The sequence below is a fragment of the Scyliorhinus canicula genome, chromosome 6, assembly GCF_902713615.1.
Source record: "Scyliorhinus canicula chromosome 6, sScyCan1.1, whole genome shotgun sequence".
NCBI lineage: Eukaryota > Metazoa > Chordata > Chondrichthyes > Carcharhiniformes > Scyliorhinidae > Scyliorhinus > Scyliorhinus canicula.
Window position 1 is genome coordinate 104659577 of NC_052151.1, and position 12731 is coordinate 104672307.

General features: G+C 42.6%; 1 protein-coding gene across 5 annotated transcripts in view; it reads left to right on the forward strand.

Annotated features, from left to right (window-relative positions):
* Nucleotides 1-12731, forward strand: part of lama2 (laminin, alpha 2) — a 607521-nt gene that overhangs the window by 219291 nt on the left and 375499 nt on the right. For all 5 annotated transcript variants that reach the window (XM_038799795.1, XM_038799796.1, XM_038799798.1 and 2 more), the window contains exons 5-7: nucleotides 720-899; nucleotides 2348-2437; nucleotides 6489-6606. In XM_038799795.1, the coding sequence (XP_038655723.1) occupies nucleotides 720-899; nucleotides 2348-2437; nucleotides 6489-6606 (388 nt within the window). The remainder of the gene's footprint in view (nucleotides 1-719; nucleotides 900-2347; nucleotides 2438-6488; nucleotides 6607-12731) is intronic.

A 12731-nucleotide genomic window follows, 5' to 3' on the forward strand; every position in this document is an offset into this window, starting at 1 on the left:
TAAGTAGTCACTTCCGAATATGGTAATCAACCAGCTGGGATGGCTGCATAACTGCGAGCTATTGAGTAACCTTATGAAAACAACATCTGGAAGCATATTATGTTGATATAGTGGTTGTAACACAAAAATATCTGCAGTAGAGAGGAAACAAAATACATTTGTAACCCGATCAAGTCTTTTGTTTAGCATTTGGAAATTAGAAATATTTCTGGCTGCTCACAGTAGACTGGAAAAATATTTGCTGAAGCTTCATTACTTTAAAATTAACTCCCTTGTTCAAGATAAGTGAAAGAAGTAATCCAAATAAATAATGTCTTCAGTTCCAGACATATAATTACTTCAACCATCTGTGAACCACTGTGCAATTGTTTGTGTATTAAAGAGCTGTTATTACAACACAATGGTCAGATATGATTTGTGCATTAATATTTAGAAAATTACCAGTTACACAATTTTGTAAGTGAAGTATTTCTATGGTGTAGGATGAAATATGGGCAATTTCTTTGAAGTATGGATTGTTTGGCTCAGTCATTTAAGCAGTTAGAATTCAACAAACAGTATATTACAGTTCTTACTGTGATGCTCTCATTCTGTAATATCATTGTATCAATAGATGTTTAGAGAATCAAGGACACATTTGATGAACGTGAATTCTTCTGACATACTTGTGAACATGAAGTTAAGTACTTACTCATGATATTGCCCTATGTTGGATTCAGATTCACACTTCCCTTATTAATGGAAGGCCGAGTGCTGAAGATCCATCCTCAACTTTGCTGGAGTTCACCTCGACTCGTTACATTCGTCTGAGGCTTGAGAGAATTAGGACCCTTAATGCTGACCTCATGACATTAGCTTACAACGATGCAAAGGATATTGACCCTATTGTTACAAGAAGGGTGAGATGCTTTGCCTTTTATTTTAAAAAATGTCAATCTTGAGTTATATTACTTTCAATAATGATCTATGATAGATTATATTTTGAGAGCTCTAATTTTTTCATTCCTTTGACTTTAATAAACCTTATTAAAATGATATTTAATTAAACTTTTAATATGCAATCCATTTCATATCTTAACTTGTAAGTTTATTTTATTGGGAAGATAATGTATAGTGTATGTATAAGGGTCTAGACAGTAAAGGGTTACCAAAAGGATTGAGTGCAATACTACTCACAGATTGATATAAGAGAACACATGACCCCCATCTCGGGATCAGTGTAGTGTTGGACAGAGCCATGTGTAGAAACCAGCATGGAGACATGCATGGACCTTTACAGTACTTATGTGTAGAATTTCTTGTAGTGAATAAATATTTGCTGATGAACTACCTAAGACTACAAATTCCTTAACAAGACCTATTGAACTGTGCGCAACACTCAACAGCAGTATAGTGATTATGGTACTGAATCCAAAGGCTGAGTTTAAATCTTGCCATTCCAAATTGTGAATTTGAATTAAATAAAGCTGACAATAGATTGGTTAGCACTAGAAAATGACCATGAAAGTCAATGAATTTGTTGTGAAAAAAATACAATTGATTCACTAATAGCCTGAAATCCTATTGAACCTACTTGTGACCCTGATTGCCCTCAGGAAACTAGGGATGGGCAAGACCTGTGCTTATGCCCATCTTGCCCATATCACAAGAACAATTTTTAAAAAATTATTAAAGTTGTGCTGCAACTGATACAGAACTAAAATAATGTGAAACAATGCTTAAACTTGCAAAAGTGTAGTTATGCTTGATGTAATACAAAGCTGCAGGACAACTGGGATATAAATTTATTAAAATCTGCATATAGCTCTGGATGACAGATTGTGTCTTATCCACGTTACTAATAGTATATAGCAGTGAAGTGGATATGATTAACAATTACAATAACAAATTTCATTGGAAATGTTCATCTTGGGTAACCATTTTAATATTGCTAGTTGTTAGTTCATAATTGCAATGATAATAGCTTTAAAATCAACATTTACTTTTTGTAAAATCAGTTTGATTATTGGTATACAATATAAATGGCTATTTATTTTCGAAAGGCTTACTTCATCTTCACCAAATAGTGACATGAGTGCTAATTTTCTTATTTTTTCATTGCCAGCCAATGTTTGAGAATGGGATTATTGATTGTGTGTGAAGCACTGTTTCCAGTTTGTGGCTTCTCCTGTTAGCATTGAAGGTTAGGATCCTAACTGTATGTCCTGGTTGGGACAATGAACTAGGTTTAAAAAGGCAGCCCCTATGTTTGAGATTCTCATTTCAATGACCACATCCAGAGTAAGTAAGGTAGAATAATATTATACACTTTTTGAAGTTTCTAATGCTTGTTCCTTTTCCTTTTTAGTATTACTACTCTCTGAAAGACATTTCTGTTGGAGGGATGTGTATCTGCTACGGACACGCAAATGCTTGCCCTCTCGATTTAGTAACAAATGTATGTATATTTATTTTTAAAGAAGCAATGTAGAGAATTGACATGCACTTTATCTCTTACTCAGAAAGATAAGAACAAGTGTTGTAAATCCCACTCATGGTGGACCAGCCAAAAGGTATCTGTGACTCGCAGATCACCTTTATCAGGCATACATTCATTCCTCCAAGCAACTAATTGGATGCATTGGTTTTGATCTTCTAACATTCCTAGATTTTTGGATGATTTGTGGAATACAAGGTGGCACACATAACAAGAAACAAGAAAGGATGGAATGAGAACAAGGAACTTCAGTCCAGTTAGCCTGATATCTGTATCTGAGCAAATGCTCAAATCTATTATTAGGTACATAGTAACAAGGCATTGAAAGGGAAATTATGTAAATCTGTTGAAAGATTTTTAAACTTGTAACTAAGGTAGAGAAATGAATGTAGTGTATTTGGATTTTCAAAAGGCATTCTTGTGTCACACAAGACGTTGCTGCACAAAATTAACATTCATGGGTGTCGGGATAATTCTTTAGAATGGATGAATGATTGGTTAATGTACAGAGAGAAAGGTTAAGAATTAATGGTTTTTTGGGGGGGGGTTGGCAAGCTGCAATAAGCCAGGTATTGCAAGCGGAGTGATTATTTATCTGTTATTTACAATCTGTGTCAATGATTTAGCTGAGGGGATTGAGTGAAATGTACATAAATTTGCTAATAATCCCCTGGGTGAGAAAGTAAGCTGTGAGCTGGATGCAAAGAGACTACAGAGGGTTTTGGATTGATCATGCATACAGTGTAAGGGTAGTTCCTGTTGATTCTCTTATTTCTACATGATTTTTGATCCATGGTTGTGCAATGGGTGGCACGGTAGCACATTGGTTAGTACTGTTGCCTCACAGTGCCAGGGTCCCGGGTTTGATTCGTGGCTTGGGTCACTATCCGTGTGTTCTCCCCGTGTCAGCGTGGGTTTCCTCTGTGTGCTCTGGTTTCCTCCCACAATCCCGAAAGACGTGTTTGTTAGGTGAATTGGATATTCTGAATTCTCCATCTGTGTACCCGAACAGGCACTGTAGAATGGCGACTCGGAGGTGTTCACAGTAACTTCATTACAGTGTTAATGTAAGTCTACTTGTGGCACTAATAAAGATTATTTTGGGACATGTAGAAGGAAATCGGATCACCCTGAGGAAACTGATACAGATACCTGGAGAACATGCAGACTCCCCACAGACAGTGCCCCAAGCCGGGAATCAAACCCGGGTCCCTGGTGCTGTGAAGCAACAGTACTAACCACTGTGTTACCGTACCACAGCTATTAGGGATCATTGTGGGGAATGTTTAATTATTGCATCAGAAGTACCCAAAATATATTTTTTAAATGATGGGGAGGCATGGTGGTACAGTGGTTTGTGCTGCTAACTCAAAGCGCCAGGGATCTGGATTCAATTTTGGCCTTGGGTGACTGTTTGGAGTTGTACTTTCTGAAGAAAAAAGAGAAAGGATATGTTTTAAATGATGAGAGACTGAAAAATATTGGTATTCAAAAAGACCTGGATGTCCTTGTACAAGAATTACAGAAAGTTAACATCCAGATCTAGCAAGCAGCTGGGCAAGTAGCTGGTGTGATAGCTTTTATTACAAAGGGTTGGAGTATAAGAATAAAAATGTTTTACTGCAATTATATAGGACCTGTTGCATTAGAGGTAAGTGAAAATGGTGTGTCTTGAAGGTTGGCCGGTGTGGGTCCTGAAGGTCGCTGGTTGGCAAAAGTGAATCCTGGGGAAAAAACTTTGAAATATAGTGCTCTAGACCTCCAAATAGTTCAAGGGAAATAGAAGAGAAAATGTGTGTGGTACTGGTAGTAACCCAGAGATTCCTACCTCGGAGGCCCTATGTTTTGACGTCTTACGTACCTTCCTCTACGTTCAAGATCTCATCCTTCTTCCTATATTTGCTATTGGCACAAATGTGAACCACAATCTCTGGCTGTTCACCCTCCCCCTTAGGAATGCTTTGCAGCCACTCGTTGATACTCTTGACCCTGATACCATGGAAATAACGTACCATCCTGCAATCGTGGTGCATTCATAGGAACAAATAAGCCCCTTAGTGGTCTTGTACGACTGGCAATAACCCAGCTGTGGGTGGGTCTGTCACCATGCACTACTAGCAAAACCGTGCTGTCTGCTTGTGGTTTCCAGGGCGGGATAGGGGAGTATAGAGCATTGGGTGGAGGTTTGGGGCAGCAGGGTAGCATGGTGGTTAGCATAAATGCTTCACAGCTCCAGGGTCCCAGGTTCGATTCCCGGCTGGGTCACTGTCTGTGTGGAGTCTGCACGTCCTCCCCGTGTGTGCGTGGGTTTCCTCCGGGTGCTCCGGTTTCCTCCCACAGTCCAAAGATGTGCGGGTTAGGTGGATTGGCCATGATAAATTGCCCGTAGTGTCCTAATAAAAGTAAGGTTAAGTAGGGGGTTGTTGGGTTACGGGTATAGGGTGGATAGGTGGGTTTGAGTAGGGTGATCATGGCTCGGCACAACATTGAGGGCCGAAGGGCCTGTTCTGTGCTGTACTGTTCTATGTTCTATGTTCTATGTTTATGGAAAGGGCTGGTAAAGGGACTCAGTGCCTGGTCGAGGGACCTGACATTGGAAATGGGGGGGTCCTGCTGAAAGTCAACACCCCTGCCTTTGTTGCCAAGCCCCTTACCCCCTCCCCGTGACACACAGCTGTGACATTCCTGCGCCTTGACTAACCTCTGGCCTGGGTTGCTCCTCAATTCTGGACCTCTGGTGGCTGTCGTTTTTGCAGCAGCCACCGCCTCACTGTAGATGCTGTGAGCAAAAGAGCAACCAGCATCTGAATGGCTGGCAGCTCCCGGGGGTGCAGGATTTCAGCCCCCAGTGTCCTTGGTCATGGCACATCCTGTCGGCAGCTACTGAAGTGCCTGAGAATAGCAATCTGGCTGTTTCTTCATACCAAGTGGCATCTGTGGCATGTGCGCACATTTTTGATGTTAGAGCAGATTCTGGAACCATGTATTGGAAGCATGCAGAGTAGGCCCATGTTGACATCAGTCAGTGTGTAACACTGATTTGATGCCAGTGGTGCAATTTTAGATTGAATGCTCAAGCTAATGTCCCCACTTAAATTCGTACAGCTGGCCATACATTCATCAGCAGTGAGAGATCACCAATAAATTTCAATTTGATTTCTTCTGGCTGTTATTGAGTTAGTTTGGTGGTTTCTATTGGTATTTAAAGCTGCTGAAGCTTAAATTAATGCCTTTGCACATAAAGTTTTGGATCTGATTTCAAGGGCTCTACTCAGACCACTTGCTCCTTTTCATGGGCTTCACACCTTCTATTCCCCCTTGGCCTGCAGCATGAATGGGAGAATGAACAGAGGGTGAGTGGAGGACAAATTGCCTGAAGAGGGATGAGGCAAGAATATTGTCCACTGGATTGATTGCTGGTATGAGAAAGTTGTCCTCTGAGGAGTGGTTGTATAGATTGAGCCTATACTCTTCAGTTTAGAAGAATGAAGGTAATCTCATTGAAACATATAAGATTTTGAGAGGGATTGATCGGATAGATGCTGAAAAGTTGTTGCCCTTGGTTGGGGAATTTAGTGCTGCAGGGCATAATCTTAGGACAAGAGGCTGAATATTTCAAATGGAGGTGAGGAGATATTTCTTCACTGAGAGATTTTTGTGTCAAGTATTCTGTACCCCTGAGGGGTGTGGACACTCTTATTGAATACATGCAAGACTGAGAACGATAGGTATTTGGACTTGTAAGGAAATCAAGAGATTTGGGAATTGGGTGGGAAAGTGGATTTGAGGTCTCGGATCGCAATCTCATTGAATGTGGAGCAGGCTCAAGGGACTGTTTGTCCTAACTCATCTATTTCTTGATACGTTCTATGTTTTTTGTAGAAAGTGTGTATAATTACATTTTATGCAAAGCAACAAAGTACTGGCTGTGGTCATGAGATAACTGGTTCCTATTTAAGTTAATAAATAACTCTAGTAAATTTCATTTTATTTAATTCTGTTCATCTGGCAGAAATTCAGCTGCAAATGTGAGCACAACACCTGTGGAGAAAGTTGTGACCGTTGCTGTCCAGGATTCCATCAGAAACCATGGGCAGCTGGAACATTTTATAGCAGAACGATATGTGAACGTAAGTAAATAAACAAACATAATTCTACAAATTGATCCAGCATTTGGAAAAGGACTGCCAGATTCATTTAAACATAACAGTGGATGTGAGGTTTGTTGAGAACCATATAAATACCAATGTTAGTTTAATGTTGATTAATTGTACCTTGTTAACAGTGTTGTTTATGCTGCATTCGAATAAACTGCTGTGTCTACTGTACATGCTGCTCAAAAGTAAATTATCGAAAGGGTCATAAGCCACATACTAACAATTTATTTTTATGAAATGCCAGAATACTTGGGGGAAGAAACTTGTTTGACACAGACTTTTGTTGATTTCCCCCAGGGCAGGCGCTCTGTGACTTGTGGGGTTATTGGGCCATGCTGATGACTGCCTCTGGGGCATCAACTCAGGTCTATTCTCGAAAAAATTTATTCCACACTTCTTTTCGAAGTGGTATTGTGCACAATATTCATCAAAAATTGTAGGGAACGGTAAACCAAAATTAAACATCCCTCCCGGTGACATGGCAATTGTTCTGTTGTGAAGATATACCAAAGAAGGACACATTTTGACCCAGGTTTGTTGTGTCACGGCATCTAATGGGTCATCCATTAGTTAGATTTGTCCTTACATTTAAGCTTTAAATTTGTTTGTATGGAAATTTTCTGCAATTGCAAGCTGATAATGTTTCAGCAAAGGAAACATGGCATATGGAGCTGGCAAATGGCACATGGTATGGCACTATGGAGTGAATGGGGCAACTAAGTGGATATCTTTTTAACCGATTAATTTGAAAAATTAAGAATGAAACAAAAGAACAACGAAGTCTCACGATCCCCCTATTAATCCCTGACTGTCCTTTGTTTTTTCCTTTTAACTTTTGTTATTCTGCTATTTTAATTTTTGTACCTGGACAATGAATAGAACCTATGCCTTTAAGATAGGCTTCACCTTTAATTTTTTTTAAAAAGGAATCTACAGCAGCATGTGCTGTTTGATCTGACATCAGTGATGACTCATCTTGATAGTCTTGGCTGTTGGCCAATGAGCTATTTTACATTGCCGCGACTTAGCTGATACTCGATGCTGATTGGTGCTGACCACTCTGGAATGTTTCTTCCTCTGTGAGACTGTGTTTTCAGGTTTTAGTTCAGTTTTGAGCTCCAAGCTGAAGGAGGCTCTTGTAGTTTCTTTCTCCCTGATTGGAAACACATTTCTCCTCAGCACTGCTGGAGGACATTGTAGTGAGAATGCAAATCAAATAAGAGTAAAATTCAGGCTGAGACAGCTCTCAAAGGTTTGAGGGGAGACAAAGAAAATTTTAAAGACATCCAGACAAGCCCCCAGCTGAAAGCAGGGTCCGCAGCTTAAAAACCTTTTAAAAATCTTGTGTGGGGAATTCTGTTCTTGTCTCAGAATAATGGCTGTTGGTCATTTAGGTGGAGTTGGAAGCAAATAAGAATTACACAGGCCTGAGGCTGTTCTTTTGAGAAAGGCCCAGGGTAATAAAATTAAAAGTGTCTTCCCCAAATGAAACTCTGCAGCTGGGGTTTCTGACTGAGTGCTACTGCCAGAAGATCCTCATTAGCGATCCAACCGATGGTTCATTCCGCATCCTGCGAGGACTGCACTTCAATGACCTTGACATTGGAAGCAAGGACACTCATCTTTCATTTAATATTTTAATTCTTGTTATTTTTACCCCAACCCCTCCCTCTGTGTGTGTCTGTCTTGTGTGTGTTAGGGTAGAGGATGGGACGGTAAAAGGGGGAGAGTAGTATAGAAGCTGGCCGATATTCTGTTATAATTATAGCATGTCTTATCTATATTTTTGTTATAAATAAATAGTTGTTGGACGTGATTCTCCGCTCCCGGGAAAAATCATGAAGGCCATCGTGAAACTCGGCCGAGTTTCACGACGGCCTCGGAGCCCGCTCCTCTCACCGAATTCACCCCCACCCGGGGGGCTAGGAGCAGTGCTCTGTTATTCTCGGTCGCCGGGCCTTGACGCTTGCGCCAAAAATGACGCGACGGCGGCGCCTATGTGACATCAGCCGCGGATAGGCAGGTTGGCCGGCTCCAACCCGCGCATGCGCGGCTGACATCAGGACGGCTGACAGCTCGAACCCGCGCATGCGCGGTGGCCGTCTTCCCCTCAGCCGCCCCGCAAGACGTGGCGGCTTGATCTTGCGGGGCGGCGGAGGGGAAATAGTGCGTCCGATTGAGATGTTGGCCCGACGATCGGTGGACACCGATCATGGGCCTGACCCCTCCCGAGCACAGTCGTGATGCTCATTCCCCACCAGGCCCCCTACAAGCCCCAAACCGGGCATCTCACGGCAATTTCACGACGGCAGCGACCAGGTGTGGTTGCCGCCGTCGTGAAACGGTCGCGAACGGCAGGCCGCTCGGCCCATCCAGGTCGGAGAATCACCGGTCGGCGTGAAAAACGGCGAGCGGCGATTCTTCCGAGCGGGGGGTGGGAGAATCGCGGGGGGTGCCAGGGGGTCATGAAATTAGTCGGGGAGCCCTCCCGCGATTCTCCCACCCGCGTGGGGAGCGGAGAATCGCGCCCGTTGTGTTTCACTTACAATTCTGATGCTTGGAAGTCATTGGAGCAGTCAAGGGCCAAAGATCTTTTTAAAAATGTGTTCATGGGATGTAGGCATCACTGGTCAGGCCAGCATTTATTGCCCATCCCTGAGGGCATTTAAGAGTCAAGCACATTGCTTGGGTCTGGAGTCACATGTAAGACAGACAGCTAATGATGACAGATTGCCTTACCTAAAGTACCTAAATTACCTAAAGATGGGTAAAGTACAGTAGTGAACCAGATGGGTTTTTACGACAATTGACAATGGTTTCATGGACATCATTCAACTTTTAATCCCAGATTTTTATTAGATTCAGTTTCCACCATCTGTCCTTGTGGGATTCAAACTCGGGTCTCCAGATCATAACCCTAGGCCTCTGGATTATTAGTCCAGTGACAATACTGCAACTACCTCTCAGAAACTATATACAAATTAATGGTTAATTCACTTGTTTTGGAACTCTGGGGCCGGTGGGACTGGAATTGTCCGCGCACTAGCCCATGGTGTCATACAAAAAGAGGGAAGTTTAAATTAGAGCAGGTAAATGCAATGTCACAAAGTACAGAAAGATAGATAAAGAAAGGGAAAGAAAGATTGGCTAGAGAGAGACAGACAGGAAGAAAAAACAATTTTTTTTGTGAAGTAGACAAAGCAAAATTTGTATTTTAAAATCTCTAATAACAAATACAACTTGAAGGTATTGGGCTCCACATTTTAGTGGTTAAACATTGAAATGCTGTTTCACAAAGCTAATCACTTAGCGCTGCAGTTCAGCATGAATTCTTGGATATTAACTGCTTACTTGCTTCTCACCCTAGTTTATACATAGTGAGCATCATTAGCCCACACTGTTATTTTGGCAGCAACATTTGGGCCATGAACAATTGTGTTAATACCTTTCCCAGCACTTGGTTTAACTTCTGGTGATCTCCAAAGAAAATGGCCTGCTTTGCGACTCGGGAAAAGTATATGCATGCAGAGTTCAAAATTAACAGGAATATAAATAATATTAATGGCATCACATATCCTCTACATAATAAAGATCTTGCACCTGGTGCATACTTTCGCTTTTGCGCTTATTTTCTGTTACTTGCATTAATTACCTATCATCATTATTTTCCTGTTACACTTTGCTATTACACTTTAGTCTTCAATATTTTCTGCATTGTATTGAATCAATCAAAAGTAAAAATCAGCAAATAGAATTAAAAAGGTAGGGCTGGCTTGAATCAAAAATAAGGAAAGCAAGTACAAAATCACTATTGAAAAATTACTAAGGATTTATGAAAGTAACTAATCACAAGTGATCACTCAGTTGAATGTAATAAGTAAGAATTATAAAGAAAATGTAAATTAATCATTTAAAATGCTGTGAAAATTTTCTTTTCCCCATAAATAATATCCAAAATAAGGTTCTAAATGGATCCAAGGCAGATAGATGCAGTAAAGGAACAGATAAGTCTTGATCCCAAAAAGAGACATTCAAATACAGGAGGCAGCGCAGGGAAAAACCGTGAGGCTGATTTAAGGTGAGCACTTAGGCCTAGAAAGGGGAGAATTCAGAAGTGATCTTTCAGAAATAGACAAAAAATAGTTAAGTAATGTAAACTGTAAATCCAGAATGCTAGTATAAATTCAATTTTGAGAGGAGGGTTAAAGGGAGATAGTCTCAAACTCATCAAAGACAAATTTAGAGCTGCTATCGGGAACAGTTTTTCTATATAATGCGTGATGAAAACATGGAATGGAATTCTAGATTGAGTGGAGGAGTGAAAATTCAAGAATCATTTCAGAAACATATCATATTTTGGCTTTTATCTTTCCCCGGATGGATGAATTAAGATGGCTCAAAAGGTCTTTTCTTTCAGTAACTGCATTTGATTCAGCCTGTTATAGTGGGAAATATGGTGGCCAGGCCCATTTAATTGTGGGAGAGGCCCTTCACTGGTCTCTGCAATAGTAAAACCTCTTCCAATTAAGATGGAGGGCACAACCAAAACAGGGAGGTCTCACTCTCCAAGTTCTGGGAGGCATTGAAGGCCATGATTAGAGGAGAGATCATAGCCTACCAGGCAAGCAGAGATAGGGAAGAGAGGGTGGCCGGCAACAACTGGTGGACTCCATCCTGGAAGCGAACAGAAAATACTCCGAGTCCCCGACTGTAGAGCTGCTGGGGAGAGAAAAAAGCTGCAAATGGACTTTAACCTGATAACCACTAAGAAAGCAGTGTACCAACTCCACCAGACACGGGGACCTTCTACGAACACGGAGACAAGGCTGGCCGCCTATTGGCTCACCAGCTGAGAAAGCAGGCAGCCACAAGGGAAATAGCGCAGGCGAAGGGTAGCAGAGGCAGACTGGTAACAGAACCAAAGGAGGTCAATCGGGCATTTGAGACCTTCTACCAGGGACTGTACACCTCCGAGCCCCCCAACGGGGGCGCGGGGATGAAACAGTTCCCCGTCGGACTGGAACTACCAGTTTTGGGGGAAGACAGACGGGGGAGCTGGAAGCACCAATAGACCTGGGAGAAATCATGGAGAGCATCAGCTCCATGCAGGTGGGGAAGACACCGGGACCCGACGGGGTTCCCGGGGGACTTCTACGAAAAATTCGCACCAGTCCTGACCCCACACTTAAGGGACATGTTTGCGGACTCACTGGCAAGGGGCACCCTGCCCCCCATGCTAGTGCAGTCCACAATTTCACTGATAGCCAAAAAAGATAAAGACCTGATGGAATGTGGATCATACAGACCCATTTCACTGCTGAACGTGGATGCGAAAATATTCGCAAAGGTCCTGGCCAAAAGGCTGGAGGACTGTGTACCAGAGGTGGTTGCAGAGGACCAAACGAGCTTTGCCAAGGGTAGGCAGTTCACAGCAAACATCAGGTGGCTGCTGAACGTAATAATGACCGCCTCCTGGGAGAGAGCACCAGAGGTGATCATCTCCCTGGATGCAGAAAAGGCTTTTTACAGAGTCGAATGGAAATACCTCCTTGAGGTACTGGAACGGTTTGGGCTAGGAGCGGGATTCACCGCCTGGGTGAGATTCCTGTACAACGCTCCCAAGCCGAGTGTCCGAACTAACACCACCAGCTCTGAATACTTCCAGCTACAGAGAGGAACAAGACAGGGCTTCCCCCTGTCCCCACTCTTGTTTGCGCTAGTGATCGAACCCCTGGCGATGCCCTGCAGGACGCGAAAAGCTGGAGGGAATCCATAGAGGAGACAGAGAGCACAGAATCTCACTCTGCAGATGACCTGCTCCTCTATGTCTCAAAGCCAAGGAGGGACTGAAGGCAATACTGCAAATACTGAAAGAGTTTGGAACCTTCTCAGGCTACAAACTTAACCTGGGCAAGAGTGAGGTATTCCCAGTGAACCTTAACGGGGGAAGGGCAGAGCTGGAGGGGCTCCCGTTCTAAACGGCCAAGAACAGATACCGCTACCTGGGGATCCAGATAGCCAGAGACCGGAAACAGATCCACGTGGAACCTGACCAGCCTGGTGGAGGAAGTTAGAAGAGACCTTCAAAGGTGGGGCTA